Genomic DNA, 19,622 nt, shown 5'->3' with positions numbered 1-19,622 from the left:
GCCTCTCACGTGATCCCCACAACACCTGTGAGTCAGATGCCTGCCATCATTCCATTTTAACAGGTGTAGAAACTGAGGCTCAGAAGGGCAGCGTGCTTTGCTTGTGAGTCTTGCAACCATAAAGCTGCCAAGCTGGGTCCAGAGCCCACCACACACACACACACATACACACACACACACACACACACACAAACACAATATCTGTGCCCACATCCTGTCTCGGGCTGGCCGTCTCCTCCTCCATAACTAGAGACAGTTAATCCCTGAGCTGCTGCAGACCTGTGACAGACTCTCTGCAGAGCGGGGAGCAGCCCCTCAGTGGTCTGCATGTCAGCAGAGCACCCTCGGGTAGGGACGAGGCCTTCGGGTTGGGCAGGTCGAGGCATGTGGCTGAGCCAGAACCCGAAGCCTCTGGGAAGCTGGCTCCACTGTTCATTCATTCATCCTGTTTTCATGAGGCTTTGGGAATCGAGTGCTTGGCAGACAGACTGCAGGACAGACGTGCACTAAACAGATGACACAAAAATAAATGGATAATTGCAGACTGTGACGAGAACTCAGGACGCAAAAGTGCAAGGTGCATTAGATCCCCCTTGCCAAAGGGGCCGGGAAGCTTCCCCGGGGATAAGGCGAGCGAGCTGGAAGCTCAGAGACAAGTAAGGGTGGAAGGTCACTCGGACCATGGGCAGAAATGCATGGGGCCCCTCGATGGTCCCACGGCCCAGAAATGAGTGACTACATGATGTTTGCATGGCCCTCTCTCTCCCCAGGCTGAGAGCACTTTATCTGGATGGCTCAGTCTCCTCAGCTATAAAATGAGGCTAATTGTGGGGCCCCATTTCAGAGGCTGTGTTGAGGTAAATCAGAGAGTGCATGGGAAATCCCTCAGCACAGAGCTGCCCAGCACTTAGTACTTGCTCACTAAACGTTTCCTACGATGATGGGTGTCTGTATCCTCAGGGTCAAGCGCCTGGCCTGGCATAGTCTAGGTGCTCAGTTAAGGTTTGTGGTATGAATGAATGAACGAGTGAACGAACAAAATCAAAAGCATGTGTTTCTGGAGGGTAACCTGATGGATGATGAGGCTGTGAAGGAGGCAGGGGCCAGGTCACAGGGGGCCTGAGAGTCCTGCTGGAGAGGTGACAACATCCTCAAGGCAGAGGGAGGACTAGGAGGGAGGGAGGGAGGGAGAGAGGGAGGCAGACAGTTATGGTTTTACTTTCCTGCTTGACGTTGGTCACGTGGTTAGTACTGTCATCATCCTCCCATTTCCAGTCCCTAAGTGAGAAAATTGAGGCTCAGAAAAATCGGGTGAGCCGGCAAGCTCATGGCAGAGCTGGGCTCAAACACCTCTGCTCCAGATTTGCAGACTATTTCCCAGGCAGTGTTTGTTGACTGAGATGCAGCCGGTTCAGGGAGCAAGCTGCTCGTGGCCCCGTGTGTTCCTCTTGTGTGCTCTTAGCATCCTCGATGCCAGAATTACTGCAGAGTGAGAGAAAATAACACTTTACACACACAGTAGTTGGAATACTTAGTTCTTATAACTACTCTATGAAAAGAGATAAATACTAGTCTGCTGACTTGACAGCTAAGCAAAGTGAGGCTTAGTGTGGGATAGTGACCCAGGGTGCCCGGTGTCGCCCAACTGCCAATGAATGCAGGAGCTGGGTCTCGAGCCCCAGCCTGCTGTCTCACAGCGCGGCCCTGTGCTCTGCCTGGGAGCGCGTCTGCTCTGCTATCAGCTGCCATTCAGTGGCGGGGGTGGGCCTCTTGTCTCCCCGCAAGGGTGAGTGGGCCCCTGTCGCCGACTCTCTGGGAAAGGGTGAGAGGCCTGCTCTGCCACAGGAGAGACCCCACCTACTTGTGCTCTCCCCAGGCACCTTCAGCGCCCCATGGGCTGCCCTGGCCCACAGCCGTGAGCAGTACTGTCTGGCTTGGGAGGCCACGTACCTGATGGAGCTTGGCAACGCCCTGGAGACCATCCTCAGTGGTCTTGCCAACATGGTGGCCCAGGAGGCCCTGAAATACACAGTGTTGTCTGGTAAGCCTCCCCTCACCCCCACCAGCAGCATTCCCACCACTCCCAAGCCACACTGGTTCTGTACCTTTGCATGTCTGAGGCCCCCAGTGAGCCAGGCACGGTGCTGGTCTCCAAGAACACAGAGAGGCGAAGTTTATGATCCTTATAGGGAGGAGACAGATAAACAGCCCATCACGTTATCACAGAGTGTGTCAGTTAGCAATTGCTGCATAACAAACAACCCCATAACCCAGTGACTTAAAATAACAACCACTTATCACAGTAGCTCAGAAGTGTTGAGGCTTCATTTGGCTGACCTCTGCTGGGCCTGCTTATGCATCTGTGGGTCAGCTGACTGTCCACTGATCTAGGCCAGCCTTGCCTGGGGCAACCAGGGCAACTCGGCTCTGCTCCATTTGTCTCTCCTCCCCGTCCTGGGATCGCAGGCTATCCCACACCCACAACAGAAGTGCAGTAGAGGCACAAGTCCATTTCAAGCCTCGCATCCAGTAACATCTCATTGGCCAAAGCAAGTCACATGATTGAGCCTAGAGTGGATGGGCAGGGCAGGAGCAGGGGACATTGCAGACAGAGTTATGAGGCCAAGTGGGAGGATACAGGGTGGAGTGACAAATTGGGGCCATCTCTGGAATCTCACACATGGCAGATACTTAAACATAAGGGATCTAGGCCATGTATCAGAAATGCGTGAGCTTCAGTTTTCTTCTGTACTACGTAGCAGTTTGACCACACGTGGAAAACTTACAGATTCCAAGTTAGAGACTCTGGATGTATTCACTCTGGCATCCATTAGCCAGCCAATCACTTCCCTAGAAGGACCCCCCCCCTCCGCCCCTGCCACCACGGCCTTCATCACCGATGTCCCTCCTCCCCAGGCCTTGTGGCTGCCCTGACCTGGCCAGCCTCACTCCTCAGTGTTGCCAATGTCATCGACAACCCCTGGGGGGTGTGTCTCCATCGATCAGCAGAGGTTGGCAAGCACCTGGCCCACATTCTGCTCTCCCGGCAGCAGGTACCTGGGAATAGCTGGGGCGGGGAGTGGGGGGAGCGGGCAGGGGGCGAGGAAGCAGGGAAGCATGGGGGCTGACTTGTGCACAGACGTCATACCTGAGACAAGCCCACGTGGGGGTAACCCAGTGGCTTTGGGGGGGGGGTCGTCATTGCTCCTCCAGTTCAAGTCATAAAAGCACCCTAGGGGGACTTCCCTGGCGGTCCAGTGGTTAAGACTCCATGCTTCCACTGCAGGGGCCACGGGTTCGATCCCTGGTCAGGGAACTAAGGTCCCACAAGCAGCGCAGCGTGGCCAAAAAGATAAAAAGTGTCCTAGGGTGGACCAGTAAGAATTACAGACCGTGCATCTCTAGCAAGCAATCAGGTGAAAGCTAACAGGCCTCTGCAGGTGTGGACAAGGCCAGCTCTTCCTTTCCCGAAGTATAGAGCTACCCTCTGAGCAGATCTCCAGTGGCCCAAATACCACGTAAAACGGTTAGGGTTCCATCCACATTCCAGACAGTCCGAGGCAGGAAAGTAGAAGTGAAGGGCCTTTCACATCCCTTGGCCGGGACTCAGCCCTGCAGCTATCCCTGGCTACAGGGCAGTTGGAGAAACTTCATTTTTGGCTGGGTAGCTGTGGGCCCAGAAAAACTCAGGTGTTCTGTTACCAAGGACAGAGGGAGAATGGGTGTAGGGTGATGACTGGTAGCCTTTGCCACAGAGTTCCTGCAGAATTGGAATATTGTTTAATGGAGGGTCTTCCATGGCAGTAGATGGATGTGGGGGGGAGGGTGGGTACATATACCGGCCCAAAAGCAAGGGAAAGGAATGGAGTACTGAGACCAGCTGGACCTTTGGAACTCATCTGCCCTCTCCCTCCACGTAGAAGTTGTACCCAAATACCTCTCATGACTTTCTTTTTCACGTTGCCTTTCCTACAAGTTCTTTTTTTTTTTTTTGTGGTACGCGGGCCTCTCACTGTCGTGGCCTCTCCCATTGCGGAGCACAGGCTCCGGACGCGCAGGCTCAGCAGCCATGGCTCATGGGCCTAGCCGCTCCGCGGCATGTGGGATCTTCCCGGACCAGGGCACGAACCCGTGTCCCCTGCATCGGCAGGCGGACTCTCAACCACTGCGCCACCAGGGAAGCCCCTCCTACAAGTTCTTGAGTCAGAAAACTCCTCTTTGCATCTAACTTACAACCTCCTCTTATAGCATAAGGCCAATATTTCATGTCCCCACTTCCTATCTAGGAACAGAACAGTTGTGTCCCCCCCACCATGTGACTCTTTGCCTTTTTCCCCCATCACACCCGGGGTACCTCCCGCCTCCTCTCTCGGCTCCAGAAGGGCCCCGCTTCACTGCAGTCATTTGCCACAGGTAGATGGGGAAGGAGCAACGGCCACTGGGTAGTGGTTTGAGATAAAACCAGGGAATTAACCCAGCCAGATGCTGCCTGTCAACCTGGGAAGAAGCCGGTTCTTGAGCAGGTGCCCTCCTGCATAAATGAAGGCCCAGACTCTCCTGATGGAGACATCAGAGCCTGGGGCCGGGAATAGCACAGGCGTGATTCATTAAGCGGGAGGCAGGTGCTGGGAAGTGTGCAAGGGCCACCGTCATCGGGGCTGATGTTTTTCTAGAACTGGCTGTGCACCATGCCCCCAACACCTGTGTCCTTTCTCCCCCAGGGCCAGCGGCCTGTCACCTTGATTGGCTTCAGCCTGGGAGCCAGAGTCATCTACTTCTGTCTGCAAGAGATGGCTCAGGAGAAAGGTAAGGCTGGCCCATTGTCACAGGTGAAAACACTTCCGGAGTCCTTCCCCCAGGCCAGAGGTTCTGCACTAGAGGTCACGAGTCTTGTGACCGTGTTCCCAGATCTTAGAGTTTAAAACAGCTTAAAAAGAAAAAACAGTCATTTGGAAAATTGTTTATTTCTTCTGTACATAAATTAGAGTGGGTGTGAGACAGTCTTATAAAAACGGCCTTTGCGTTCTGATGCGGGTTCTTGAGTGGGAGGGGAGTGGAAGAGTCCGAAATCGGGGTGTTGGCAGGGCTGCGCTCCCCCTGAAGGCTCTAGCGGAGAGCCGCGCCTCTTCCAGCTTCTGGTGGTGGCCGGCAGTCCTAGGCTTGCAGACGCCACGTTCCATCCTGCCTCGTCTTCACATCACCTTCTCCTTTGTGTCATCTCTTCTCACCTAAGGACAGTGTCAGTGGCTTTAGGGCCCGCTCAAATCCAGGATGACCTCATCTCAGGATCCCTCCCTAATTACATTTGTGTGATTTAATTACATCTGCAAAGATGCCTTTTCCAACACCTGTTACCAAGGACAGAGGGAGAATGGGTGTAGGGTGGTGACTGGTAGCCTTTGCCACAGAGCTCCTGCAGAAGTGGAATACTGTTTAGTGGAGGGTCTTTTCCAAGTAAGGTCTCACTCACAGGTTCTGAATGGACACATCTTTTGACGGGGCCACCATTCAACCCACTACAGACACCTTTGGGAGTGTGTCATGCCATCCGAACACATACTTTCAGTGTTGATGCAGCGGAAAACTTGAGGGCCCCTACCCTGCTCTCAGGTCGGTGAGGCCTCCAGGACCGAAGGCCGGTTTGGGGCAGATCTGTCACCAGGGGCTGCCATAGCAAGGGGTTGGGGTGAGGTGCAGAGCTCAGGGCACTTGGGGTGGTCCACCGTGCGTGGGACCCGGGCTAACCTCTCTCCTGGTGTAGCACAGCACTAGCAGAGAGAATTCCTTCTCTGGATGGGGGGAAGTAGCAAAGAATTTTCAGCAGTCTTTAACGCACATTTTGCTGGTCCAAGCAAGTGACAGCCAAGCCCTAGGCCAGTGGGGTGGGCAGTCCCCGCTGCCCCTTACGCTCCTTCTGTCCACAGCGGAGGACGAGGGGAGCAAACGTTTGCCAAATGGTGATCCAGACTCTGACTTGGGGATAAAGGAGGGCATGGGCTTTGCAGGCAGCCGAGACCTGGATCTGAGTCCTTCCCCTGCTCACCTGGGGAGCCTGGGTTGGGTAAGGACTCAGCCTCCCTGGACGTCGGTCTCTCCATTTGCAACAGGAGGTGCTTGTCACCTCTGGGCAGTGTCAAAGGCCAGAGAGCATGGAGGTCAGGCAGCCGGCCCAGTGCTGGGTCCTGGTCAACACATCCTGTAGCAGCTTTTAGGCTGAAGTATCTCTGCTGGTGTTGGGGGTAGCTGCACTCGCCCCCTGCGCTCTAAAGCTGTTGCCGCCAGGGAGGCCCCTGGAAAGTTGTCACGCTCTGCGCTGTCATCGTTTTGCTCCTTTCCTGGTCATCCTTCCCCCAGTCCACGCAGCAGACCCATCTGCCAGGCTCCTTATCATCTGGATGACGTGGTCTGGGGGACAAAGGCGTGTCTTTGGCTCCAGTTAGCATAAATTACATGTTAACTTCAGATCATTAATACAAGCCAAGTCTCCAGTTCCCCTCCTGAACGAATTAATTACCATTGATCATTTGGACACGGCCATTGGAATTGAGGTCGCCCATCAGCTGCCTCCAGCAAGTGAGGCCGGAAACTGATGGGAGGGAGATGTTCCTGCCCTCAGCCTTTGGCGGGGTGGTTCTCAAAGCAGCTTCCTTCCCGCCTCTTTCCTGGCCACTGCTCCCTCCCCTGGCTCTTCATAGCCCACCACTGAGAACTGGGGCTTTGGTATCAGGCAGACCTGGATCTGGGTCCCAGCTTCATCACTGACGAGCTGTGGCACCTTGGGCAAGTCACTTAACCTCTCTGAGCCTCAGCTTCCTCATCTGAACGTGGGACTTAGTACACTTACCTCGAAGGCTCTTCAAGAGATTAAAACGAGACGATGAATGTGAAAGTACCTGCTGCAATTTGGGTTCACTCAGTAAACGCTTCTTCCTCTAATCTGAGGACCTACTGTGCACGGGGAACTATGGTGAGTGTCGTGCAGATGGAGGCGCTTGTCATTTTGTGTCTACTTTCTGGCGCACACGTTAGATGGTGAATTCCAGGTAGGCGGGATCTGCCTGTGCCCCACCGTCTCTCTGGCACATGGCACGTTCTGAGAGCTCGGGAAAGTGGGTGGACTTGACTTCGGGCTGACAGGCTCAAGAGCCTGGTGCAGACTCCCCACGTGCCGGGCCGTGCACTATGCAGGATCTCGGTCTCCCGGCAACCCCCTGGGAGGTTGTTACTCTCCCTGCTTCTGGGATGAGAAACTGAATGAGGCTGCGAGGGAAAGCCAGGCGGATCCTAAGAGCCAGAGCCGGGATTCGACGCCCGGGTGTCCGGCTCCAGGGCCCTCGCTCGTAACAACTGTGCTATGCTTTGCAGAGGACCCAGACCTTGAACGTGGGTGGGGCTCCTCCAGAGGATCTAGAGGGAGGGGAATTCCAGAGAGTCCGGCCAGCAGGGAAGAGGAAGGGCTCTCAGAGTGTCTGAAAACGTTGAGTCTAGTTTTTCTGCAGCCTGTGAGAGGGGACCGAGGTGGAATATGGGAAATGGTTAGGACAGGAGCCTGGCACAGGTCTCGAATGCCGGGTTAAAGTGCTGGAACCGACTGGTTAGACGCTCGGCCTCTGAATTGTGGGACGAATGAACAGCTGAGCATAGTCCTGCAGAGGGAGGCAGTGGGGGCAGGGGGTGGGCAGTGCTGGGCAGCTTGTGGTTGACCCCCCTCCCCCCGTGCACACATTGTCTTGCATGCGCGCGCGCACACACACACACACACACACACACACACACACACACGGCAGCAACTCAGCCGACCCCAAGGGCCTCTCCTGAACGGATGGGAAGCTTCCCAAATAACAAGAATTGGGTAGGAATCTGAATAGAAGCCCAGCGGCCAAAAGCGCAGCTGGTTTTCTCCCCATCCAGTCACCTTCCGAAGGAGGAACTCACGGCCAGAAGACTCTGAACAAGAGTCTGTATTCTTGATCAGCCTGATAGTTTCCCCTACTTAATAACATCCCATCCCACCCTGTGTCTGGACAGGCGGTAATAAAGGACCCTGGTAACCCTTTGCCTTGACCTTGGTCAAGAACCCTCCAAGGAGGCGTCTGCCCCTCAGCTGGCTGAGGCTTATTCCAGATGTAAACATCAGCTGCTCTCACGTGGGGGGAGCTGGGGCCCGCTTTCTCTCTGGGGCAGAAGAAGGCTCCCCGTGCCATGGGGCACAGGCACACTGTCTAACCCTGCCTGCCCTGCTGGCCTTCTCAGCTCCTCCGGGTGGACGGCAAGCCCCTGATGCCAGGCCTCAGAGCCGTTTATTTCCCCAGTTTCCCTCTTCCTTTCCGGAGATTATGTAATGTAACTCCTGGTGGCTTATAGAAATGGGAAGTTGGAAACAAAACACACCCACGTGCAGAGGGGAACTGAGGGGTCCTGAACCTGGAGAGCTCGGCGCTTGTGCGTGGCCTCCCTGACGGCCCCCTGGGGGGCCCGGGCCCAAGGCCACCCAGACCACGAAGTAAAATGAATAAAAACATGGACGTACACACACTCATAAAGAGGCTCACATTCCTGCGTGTTGAGCGTGGCCCTCCTCTTCCTGTGTTCTCTTTCTCTGTCATCCCCCGTGTCCTCTTGCCAGCCATCCAGGGAGCCTCTGGCCTTCAGGGCTTTACCACTTACCACCCGGTCCCCACCCATCAAAAGACGGGGGACCAGACACAGCTCGAAGGATGGCACAGATGCAGGCCTTTGCGTCATTAGGCGACGGGGCCACACAGCTCTTCCCCACCGAGAAGATCCCAGCTCAGGTGCTGCAAATATGTGGGCTGTGGAGCCAGGGCATCTGGTTTGAATCCCACACGCACTGCTAGGTTCACCTACCCGCTCTGAACTCCAGGTGACTCGTGTGAAACACAGGGAATGATAATAGTATTGCCATCAAGGTTGTAAGGATTAAAGGCAATAGTGCATATAAATGTTGGCATATAAGAGCCTGGTAATTCTTACTGAGCATTTATATTATGCTAAAATCTGTCTTAAGCTTTAAAAAAGGGAGCTGGCTTGGAATTTCCTGGTGGTCCAGTGGTTAGGACTCCACGCTTTCACTGCCGAGCACCTGGGTTTGATCCCTGGTTGAGAACTAAGATCCCACAAGCCATGCACGGCACGGCCAGAAAAAAAAAGGGCGGGGAGCTGGCACCTAGAATTAGAGCACACACACACACACACATAGGTGACCTTGACCCTGGACCTTGTTGAGGGAAAATCAGCCTCCCACCAGAGTGGGGGCCCACAGTTTTGGTTCCTTTCTGTTCCTACACCCGCCTTGCCCCCTCTTCCTAGACAACCCCCTTCCAAGTCCTGGCCTTGTGTTACTGATGGCGCACCTTCAGGTCTCCAGCTGGCTGTCTGTGGTTGTGAATGAATTATTCACCCTTTGCCCGGAGCTGCTGTTTCACATCTAATTCATTCCAGCTCAGCTGTCTGGTTTCAGGCAGCCCTGCTTGTTTAACACCTTGGTGACCCTCTCCTAATTGCAGGAAAGCTGTCATTATCTGAGTTAGGAGAATGCAAAAGAGGAATTACTCTAATGCAGTTGAATCCACTAATTGTTTTCTGGGTTCCTTGAGACCAAGTAATGAAATGTAGCAATAAATCCTAGAGTCACACAGAGTACAGAATCCTTCAGCTAGCCTACCCCCACTCCCTGCCCCCTCCTAGCTGCAGCCCATCCTTTTTTCCCCTCCCCCAAGAAAAGCTGCCTGTAGCATTAACTATCTCACAACTTCATTTCCTTTTTGGGCCATGTTGCAAACAGCAGGGGGTTACTGCTTAGGGGATATGCAACCATTCACAAGGTGTCCCTCACCCGGGCCTGCCCCTCCCTCAAGTTCAGTGTGGGCAGCTTCCTTACAAATGGATGTCTAGACTACAAGCCCCTTGAGGGCAGAGATTGTGTCTGACCCACCTCTGTGCCTCCTGTACCTGGGATAAAGCCAACAGAGAGTGGTCTGTAAGTGAATTTTCTAACGTTATAAACATTCACATTGTATCAGTCAGGATAGGTGAGGTTATGCTGCAGTAACAAACATCCCCCAAATCTTAGCAGTGTAACACAGCAAAGGTTCATTTCTCACTTGTGCCATCTGTCCACTGTGGGTGGGCAGGGGGTTCTGATCTTTATAGTCACTCAGAGATCCAGGCCAATGGAGCCTCCTTCAGTAGGAGACACTGGCTCTTAAAACACTTTCACCTGGAAGTAACACATCACTTTCACTCATGTTTCATTGGCCAGAGCAAGGCACGTGGACATGTCTAACATCCATGAAGGGCCAGTGAATGTATTCCCACCATGTGCTCCAGCCAGAACATCTTATTTGGATTCTGGCCCCTGTAATTAATTCTCAGCTGAAGCCTCAGGTTCTTTATCTACAAACTAGGGACTTTTCTCTCTTCCTCCACGTTCCCTCACCGCTTGCAGGATAGACGTACACCTTGATGGAAAGCCAGAGTGTGGCAGAGGATGCTTGGGCGAGAGCCCCAGCGATTGATGGTACCCAGGAGCCCAGGAGCTCGGCCAAGGGGCCCACACACAGACAGAAGCAGCAAAGATTCCCCAGCCCGTTACCCACCAGAGGACCAGAGCTGGTTCCAGTCTGGCTGGGAGCAGGCTCCAGGCGGACAAAGCTCTGAGCTGTGTTGATGGTGATTGGCTCCAGACCGTGCCCAGGGCCCAGAGAATCAAGGGAGATGACCTGGTGAAAATGCCTTGAAAAGGTAGAGCTGCCCACAAATGGGAATGACTGTCATAGCGATAGTGTAGCAACGGATGCCACTTACGAAGGCCCAGCTCTCTGGCTGGTTCTTGCTCACGGATTTATGTACATTCTTGTCAACGCTCACAACAACCCCATAAGATAAGTGATCCTGCCCCGTTTTTCAGATGAGAGCAGTGAGATTTAGAGAAAGGTGGAGTAGCTTGCCCTAGAACTAAGATTTTGATACCTTTCTCGGACTCCAGAGCTCCTGTTCATATTGTTGTCTTGAGCCCTTCTGGCTGGATGTTTTCACTCAAAGCAGTATCTCAGATCAGACCTTCCCAACGGAGAGCTAGTCACAATCAAATTCACTCCATTAACTTGTATTCATGAAGCACCTACTGTGTGCCAGGCAACATGCTGCGCTTTGGGGAGATGACAACAAACTAGCCAGTGCAGCCCCCGTCCTCTTGGAGCTGACAGTCCAGTCTGTTAAATAATCTGCCCTCCCTGAGACATGAGTTGGGGGTCTTGCAGAATGGCTGTGGGGGTGGGCAGTGATGGATGTCAGTCATCTGAAAAGCACTTGGCATGTAGTAGGTGCTCAGTAAAGGGAGCCTTACTGTACTTGCATACCAAGTTCTAGGGTAGCCGCCTGGTTGGGGCTGACACCCTTAATGTGAACCTCCTGCCCTTAGGTGGAGACATCCGTCTCTACCACTTAAAGCCCGTAAGTACTTGGCTTACGAAATAGAGTCACAAGAAGCCAGCCCCCCCAGGACACAGTCAGCTGCTCAGCAAGGCTTCCAGACCTGCCATGCCCCTCGCACAGCCCAGGTAGGTGGTTTGGGCTTGCAGGGGTACCTCGGGGGCTGGACGCATCTGCCAGGCTTCCTCCGTCAGTTAATCGGATTCTCAGAGCAGTCTTACCACATACTCAGACGTGGGTGGTGGGAAGGACTGACTCCCAGTGGGAATCCCTTGCCTTCTGGGTATTTGAATGCTTCGTGTGGCTGAGGAATCTTCTCCGTGCAGAAATAGACCCAGGTTCAACAGGAGTTTACTGAGACCCCGCCTACCTGCTTCCATGATTGGTTCATTCTAATCGTCATCATCATCATCATCTCAACAGCTAACGATTATTGGGCACTTACTATGTACCAGGCACAGCTAAACACTTTGCATGCCTTATTTTATTTAATCCTTCCAATAACCCTATGAGGTTTTAATTAGCCCCATTTTACAGATGAGGAAACTGAGGCTTGCTTACAGAGGGGAAGTAATTAGCTCATGCTTACAGGATTAATAATGATGAAACTGGAATTTGAGTCCACAATGGCTGAGCCATGCCTCTTTCATGACATGTTCTCTAATTCTTACAGTAACCCAAGGTCAGGATAATTACCTCCATTTTACAGCTAAGGCTCAGTGCGAAGCAAAGCAATGTGCCCAAGCAGGTCCATTTGGTGTTTTTGGCTGCAGGTCCTGAGAGTTCCATCAACTGCCCTTCCTTCCGCCACACCCAGAGCTCTTCTCTCCCCAAGAATGAAAAAAGGGGGTTCAGGGTGACTCCTGTCTGCTAAGGTCCAAGCATCCCTTGCCTTTACACATGTTCTCGTGCCTTTACACTTGTTCTCGCTATCCAGAATGCTCTCCCCTCCCCTGACCCCAGGCATGGAGCCAGTTCAGACACATCCTTCAAAATGTGGCTCGCAAGTTCCCTCCTCCATACTCCGTGTGGAAGGAAGACTCAGACTCGGGAGCATTTAGGAAAGAAAAGTAGTTTTTGCAAAAAGGTGTAAACTAATTAGACTTTGGAAGGTCTGGTTTGCCAAATTACACACACGCACGCACACAGCAGGTTCTTAAAGGAAAACACACACCTCACAATCACCAGGGTTGCCAAGTTTTCATCAGTTTGTTCTTGATGGAAAAGCAGGCATTTCTCCTAACGTTATTCTTTCTCATGAAGCCACAGGGACACCCAGAATCTTCAGACATCAGCGTTCCAAACACTGGGGACAGGATTCTCATTGGGGAGTCAGCAACTTATGCGAAATGCTCCTTCATTTGGGAACTCACACCGGACAAGGTGCCCCTGTTATTCTTGCTTTATCTCAGAGGGTCAAGTGTGGGTTTGGTTTTGGTGTCGGTCGCCACAGATGGGATGCCTGTGCTGATGCCTAACGGTGACGGTTTCGTTAACTCTGATCCTCACAACATCCTCGTGGGGCAGGCATTTGATTCATCACATTTTACAGAGAGTCTCAGACAAGGACACTGAGACTCAGAGAGTCTAAGGGATTTGCCCAAAGTCGGAGCTGGGAGGTGGCAGAGCTGGAAGGTGACAGAGCTGGGATATGCGCCCAGCGCCCGGCCCCTAAATCTGGGTCATTCTTCTTCGTGCAGCCACCTCCCTGCGCCCTCCCTCACCCTTGCTCAGCTGTCTGTCTCCACACTCACTCACACCTCTGGGTCAGGCATTGTCTGTTGTACTCACCTCTGTATCACCAGCTCCTGGCCTAGGCTTGACACATACAAGGAACCCAGTACATGTCAGTAGTTGATGCATTAACGAGGGATGTGAAACCCATGAAGTTTGCCGTGAGCGCTGCCTGCAGAGAACGGCGCTGAGGCCTTTGGGTGATGAAGGGCTCGAGCTGCCTCATCACAGCGGACCCCACCAACTCCGAGACCCCGACCAGCTGATCGGTGTGTCGCCCAAGCCTCCTAGTGACCCAGGGCCACTCCACTCTCCAACTTCCCGGCAGGCATAATCAGCCAGCATGTTCACGGCCCGTGTAGGACCCCTGCCCACCCAGAACCAGGACAAAACGTGCACCTGCCAAACGTGATACTTTGGAGCAGGAAATGAACGTAGCCAGAATTCCCAGAGAGGAACAGTCCACTTCCGACAATGGTCCATCTGCCAGCCGACAGGATGAATTTGCTTTGGGAGTGACTGATCCTCTGACCAAGAGTATTTTTGGCCCCAGCAGGTGGCAAGAGTGGTGGGCAGTGCCTGATGCCAAGAACAGCCACAGTCCCAGTACTCACCAAGAGACTCTGGGCCCCAGATCAGGATTGTTCATCTTCCTATGTATTTACTTTCAAAGTTCTCAAAAATTGAGTAGTTGGAAAGAGAGCTCCATTCAGACTGACTCGTGGTAGCTGAGCCAGGAAATGGCCACGTGAACCGAAAAGTCAGTTCAGCTTCAGCTATCTATGCATCGATTCTCCCCCTCATCCCCAAAAGATGTGAAGGGAATTAATAGGCGACATTACATGTTGTCTCTGGCTGGTGGCCCTGTCCGTGCTGTTGGCGAGACATGATGAGACAAGCCAGCTCACCTGTGCCTGTTCTCACGCATCCAGTGAAAGCCTGCGGGGCCTGCTGCCCTCTGGGCACCGGAGCCCGTTCATGACATCGGTCCCGGTTCCCCCGTCCCTGCTCCATCTGTAAGCTGACGCCATTCGATTACTTCTCCTTGTGTCTTCAGGATGCAAGGGACTGTGACCTGAGTTCAGATCCAGCCCCTGCTAGCTACTGTCTAGGTGCCCTTAGGCAAATCACTTCACCTCTGAGCTTCAGGTTCATGAGTCAAGTGGGACCCTGAGGCCTTTGGGGCTTGCTCTGGACTTAATAACTACTGTTTATTGAACATACTATGTACCAGGCACTCTGCTAAGTGCTTTGCATATTTTCCGTTCTTTAATGTACAGACACCCCTAAGATGCAGGTATGGATATTCCTTTTGCTAATGAAGACGGTGAGTGCAGGGACTGTGTCCATTTCCTTCGCCCCTGCGTCCCCAGCACCTGGTATGGGATTTGGCACAGAGAAGAGGTATACAAATGTACGTATGTAGGGCCTGGGACCCAACTTGAGCCAGTCTGATGGCACAGCTGGCCTTGCGGTATGGTAGGTGTGACCACACAGTGCTTGGCGTGTGGCCAACCCTCAGTAAATTAGAGTCCCTTTCTCCCGCTCTCCATCAGTTTATCCAGATGGATTTTCCAGGACTGTGGCTCTCACTGCCTCTGAGCTCACTAAAAGACAGTAACATCTTCAGTCTGGCAGCTCCTGGGAGGAAATGGAGCAAAATGTGGGATTCATTTGCTGCTTTTTTTTTTTTTTTTTTGGCTGCTCTGTGGGGTTTGCGGGATACTAGCTCCCCGACCAGGGATCAAACCCGGGCCCCTGGCAGTGAGAATGCCAAGTTCTAACCGCTGGACTGCCAGGGAACTCCCTCATTTGCTGCTTTAATCTAAACTAACGGGGTCTTTCCGACAGGCCTGTAGCTGCAGACCATGCCAACCCCCTTTGGAAGGCATCTGCATCCCCTTGGTGATGCAGATATCCTTGACCTTAGCAGCCACACCTGCTGAAACGCATTTGCTCACACATGGAACCTGGGTCGTCTCAGCTGTGTAAAGGTGAGGATTCAGGAGCTTGCTCCGGCCTCTCGGGGGCCCGGCCTCGCTGCTCCACCATAAACCCTCAGGGCTCAGCCACCGGTTGACCCATGTCACCCTCCTCCCGCAGGTTGGCCGTCGACCCCCGTGCCTACTAGATAAATCCACTCAGCTTCCAGGGGCCCCAGGTCTGAGCTGGAAGAGCCTCCAGAAATGGCTTTGTTTAACATCTTCATCTTACAGGCAAGGAAAAGGAGACCGGGAAAACACGTGGTCTAAAGGCAGTGATGACCGGTGTTTGTGTTGGGAGTTTGATGTTGTTATGATAGAGGAACCCAGACATGCCCAGATCCTAGCCCTGGAAAAGATCCTGTCTCCCCACAGGATTCCCAAGAGTGATGAGCATGTAGACTCTAGCTAAATGTGGCCAGGGTACCTACCACTGACCACCACCTAGGCTGGCACCAGAAACCCCTGGGGAAGAACTTGGCTGAAGCTGTGCTGGGTTACACCGCAGGCTCAGCCCCCAAAAGCTCCACACCTGATCCAGGGACCTACCTCATCCTGGCCGGCGGCAGCATGGAGGAAGGGAGTCAAAGGAGAGAGGGAGACAAACGGGGTGGAGACAGGGCCACAGAGAGAATATGTGGGCCTGGTCCTCTTCGAGGGACTCAGCTTGGAGAGGCAGCAGAGCCGCAGTCTGACTTCCCGATGTACAGTGACCTGCCCACAAGTATATCAGTGTCCTTGCACTTGACCAGTCAGACCAGCACCCCCTCTTCCCTTGGGGGCAGTAGTGGGAGGCCTGGGAAGAAGTTGGGCAAAGATGTGCTGGTATAAAAGGAGGAAAGGTTGTGAATTTCACTGCTCCTGCAGCTGAGACCAGACAGAGCCCAGGTCCTTCACTCCAAGGCCAGAGCCTGTGCCCTCCATCCAGCCATCTCAGGACCATCGGCATGCTCTGGACCTGCTGTGCAGAAGCTCCCGTGGGCTTCTTTATTCCAAGACCTGTCTCCCTAACCTGCCTTTCCTACCACCTGTCTAGCCATCTATAGACACACTTCTTACTCCTAACTCAAATGTATACGGGGCGTGAGGAGTGGGTTAACCCCTCATTAGGAAAGTCATAGAAAAGTCTGCTAATAATTACCCAGAAAGCCACAATTCCCCACACCACGGGTGTCAAAAAGGCCTGGTTCAAATCTCAGTTCCACCATTTATGAGCTCTATGACCCTGTGCAAATTATATAAGTTCGTCAAGCCTCCCTCATAGTAAAAATAGATCTAATGACACCCACCCATCAAGATACTTAGGGGCTTCCCTGGTGGCACAGTGGTTGGCAGTCTGCCTGCTAATGCAGGGGACACGGGTTCGAGCCCTGGTCTGGGAGGATCCCACATGCCACAGAGCAACTAGGCCCATAAGCCACAACTACTGAGCCTGCGCGTCTGGAGCCTGCGCTCTGCAATAAGAGTGGCCGCGATAGTGAGAGGCCCGCGCACCACGATGAAGAGTGGTAGTGTAAGGACAGACAAAATAGCACGTGTAAGGCACCTAACACAGGGCCTGGCTCACAGTAAATGCTTGGTAATTGGCTAAGATCATTGCACAGCAGGTGGTTTGCAGTCTTGAAAGCATTAGAACACTGTAAAGGGCACTTAGCACTCAGTGTAATCACAGTTGGATGATCCAGAGACACTTCAAGAACATCACATTGGGGTCAGTCAATACGATGGGCCTCGGTTCATCCTTTTATCCCATGGACATCAGAAATTATGGAGTCTTAGACTCAGGGTTCCAACGGACATTTGGAATCATCTGATTCAGACCCCTACACATACAGGATCCCCTTAACATCATCCATCAGAGGTCTCTACTAGTGTCTGCTTACTTGCTTCCAGTGACAGGAAGCTTAGACTCTGCCCAGGGTAGTTAGGAACTTAAGAACAGATCGATTTAACCTGAGAGTCAGTGGCTTGTGGGCTGTGCACCATCAGGCCCTGCTCAGAGAGTCTGTTAAGGTGGCTCGTGTTCAGCTATTTCCAGGGAGGCCTCTGGCACCGCGACAGAGCCCCGAGTTCTTCAGTGCCTGCGCGGCCAGCATGTCCTCAGATCTGCTGTTGGCTTTTCAGAAACATGTTTTTATCCATTTTGAACTCAGAGCTGACCAGAGTCCCATTAAGTTCACAAAGAGTGTTGAGAACTGAATGCTGATTCATTTCAGTCCACCATAATTGTCACTTTCAAGCAGATGGAGCAGATGTCTGTGTTCACTGTCCGAGCTTCTGGGGAAACAGATTATCTGCCAAAGCTTCTCTCCACAGGGAGAGGAAGGGAATTCTTTTCCTGGCCATGGTGAGCCCTGATGACCCATAAACAGGTCCCTTGCATGAGTCCCAACTGATAGTAACTGAAGAATCCAGACCCTCTGCAGTGAAGGAGCATCCCTCTGGGGCTTTGAGGATTCCAGGAGGCGAAGAAATCATAAGTCTCCTTAATTTACATATTACTGAAGCATCTCAGTTCACAGCATTCTGTAATGGAAACTGTTGGGGTTTGTTTCCTTGTATCTAAGATATCCGTGACCATCGAGCCTACTTAGCCAATATCACCAAAACGGTTGTCTTTTAGAAAATTGCCAGGCCTGTTTTGCAGGACAGAAGATTAGAACATTCCTGCCTGTGGGTGGTATGTTCCCTATACTTTGTGTTTTAATGACAGGGTCTGAGTTTGGGGGCCTCCATCCCTGCCACCCCAGCACAGATGTCCCTGTGTGAAATCTGACCTTTCAGGTCTCTACTATGTTCCCCTTTATTCTTTGTGTCTTCCATCTCTGGTTCACTCATTTACTCAGACATCCATTTATTTATTTATGCAAAGCCCATCTCCTGGATTTGCAGAACTTCTCAGGAAATACGGATAAATATAAAACATCAGGACCAAAAAAACACAGATGTGAACAGGAGGCATGAGCCAGTTGGGAAGCCCAAATACAGCAGAGTGGACCCTGCAGCCAGGCCTGGACTTGAATCCCAGCTCCGCCACTTACTAGCTGAGCACATGTACCCAGTCACTGTGCCTCAGTCTCCTTGCCTGTGAAATGGGTCTAGTAATACCTTCTTCAGAGCTTGATTGAAAAGATTAAGTGGGATAATATATGTAATGCATTTAGCAGAATGGCTGGCAAGTAGTAGGCATTCAGTAACCACTATCTTTGTCCCTGGTACTGTCATTGCATATTCTGTTGTTATTACCCAGTTGCTATAACTGAGCTGTGACTTTAGCTACTCATTTCCTAGCAATCAAAGCAAAAGCAGAAAGCATTGACTGCCTGTTTCTCACTTCTGTGAGGGGATGTGGAGATGCCAGCTCCAGGGGTAACAAGACCTTCCATTTCAACCTGACTCACTCTGTCTGAGTGTTGCACCCTCTCCTTTTAGGAGCTAAGTGCCCAGGTTCAGGCTTAATTAGCCTGAAACAGCTCTGCCTTTGGCTAGCTAGAAAGGTTACAAACCCGGAACCATGAGGATGACGCCATGGCTGGGAATGACCTTTCCAAGTTGCTGCCTAATTGTCAGGAGGGTGGTAGCAGAGGCGTCTGCAGAAACTCAGACAGGAGATAATGATGTCTTCAGCTTTGAGCACCTGGGTACTTGGAAGAATGTTAAATAGGCAACAAGTCCCAAGTTGGAGTCTTATTTGGGGGATTTTACATTTTGTAATTTAGCAATTGCTGGAGATTGAGGCTTCAGGGGACTGTTGCCGAACCTGGCTCACAGCTTAGAGCGCAAGGTTTTTATTCTTCCTGCCACATTTCTCTGCAGAAGTTTGATGGAGAACAGCTGCTCATCTTCAAAATGAGAAGCCGTCGTTCCAAGATGGGGAGGGGGGAAGGGAGCTGATGTTTATTGAACACCTACTGTGTGCCAGGTAGGAACAGAATCCCCCTTGATCTTCTTCCCAGTCACCTTGAGAGGTGTGAGCATTACTACACCTGGACGCAGGTGTTCCATTTTCCATTTTTACGAATGAGGAATCAGATGCCCAGGGAGGTTTTGTGACTTGTCCAAAGGCACACAGCCAGTAATGAGCAAATCTGGGATTCTAACCCAGATGCGTCTGACTCTAAACCACTTCCTATTGACCCTTCTTTTCTGCTGCCTCTTATGATAAGCTTGCTACCCTCAAATTGCCTGTAATCTAGGTAAGAGAATGGAATCCAGCCTTAAAAAAAGGTAGACTAACAGTACCACATGCTTCACTGCAAGGGCCTAGACACTGAGCAGTTCAGAAGAGGGAGCCTTCTCCTTCCAGGTGGCAGGGAAGGCTTCAGGGAGGAGGTGGCAGGCCTTGAGGAACAGGTAAGCCTTGAGAGGCTGTGAGGGAGACAGGAGGCCTTAGAGCCTGAGTCTGGCAACAGCAAAGATCCAGAGAGAGGAAGTGAATGGTCTGGGGAGGGC

At 52.4% G+C, this 19,622-nt stretch overlaps 1 protein-coding gene across 1 annotated transcript in view; it reads left to right on the top strand.

The window, feature by feature from the left end:
- Nucleotides 1-19,622, top strand: part of TMCO4 (transmembrane and coiled-coil domains 4) — a 75,791-nt gene that overhangs the window by 28,582 nt on the left and 27,587 nt on the right. The window contains exons 8-10 of the mRNA XM_065873985.1: nucleotides 1,877-2,041; nucleotides 2,917-3,053; nucleotides 4,722-4,806. Coding sequence (XP_065730057.1) covers nucleotides 1,877-2,041; nucleotides 2,917-3,053; nucleotides 4,722-4,806 — 387 coding nt within the window. The remainder of the gene's footprint in view (nucleotides 1-1,876; nucleotides 2,042-2,916; nucleotides 3,054-4,721; nucleotides 4,807-19,622) is intronic.

The sequence above is a fragment of the Phocoena phocoena genome, chromosome 1, assembly GCF_963924675.1.
Source record: "Phocoena phocoena chromosome 1, mPhoPho1.1, whole genome shotgun sequence".
NCBI classification, from domain to species: Eukaryota; Metazoa; Chordata; class Mammalia; order Artiodactyla; family Phocoenidae; genus Phocoena; species Phocoena phocoena.
The sequence above is the reverse complement of the archived record's forward strand: the minus strand, read 5'-3'. Positions and strand labels throughout refer to the sequence as shown.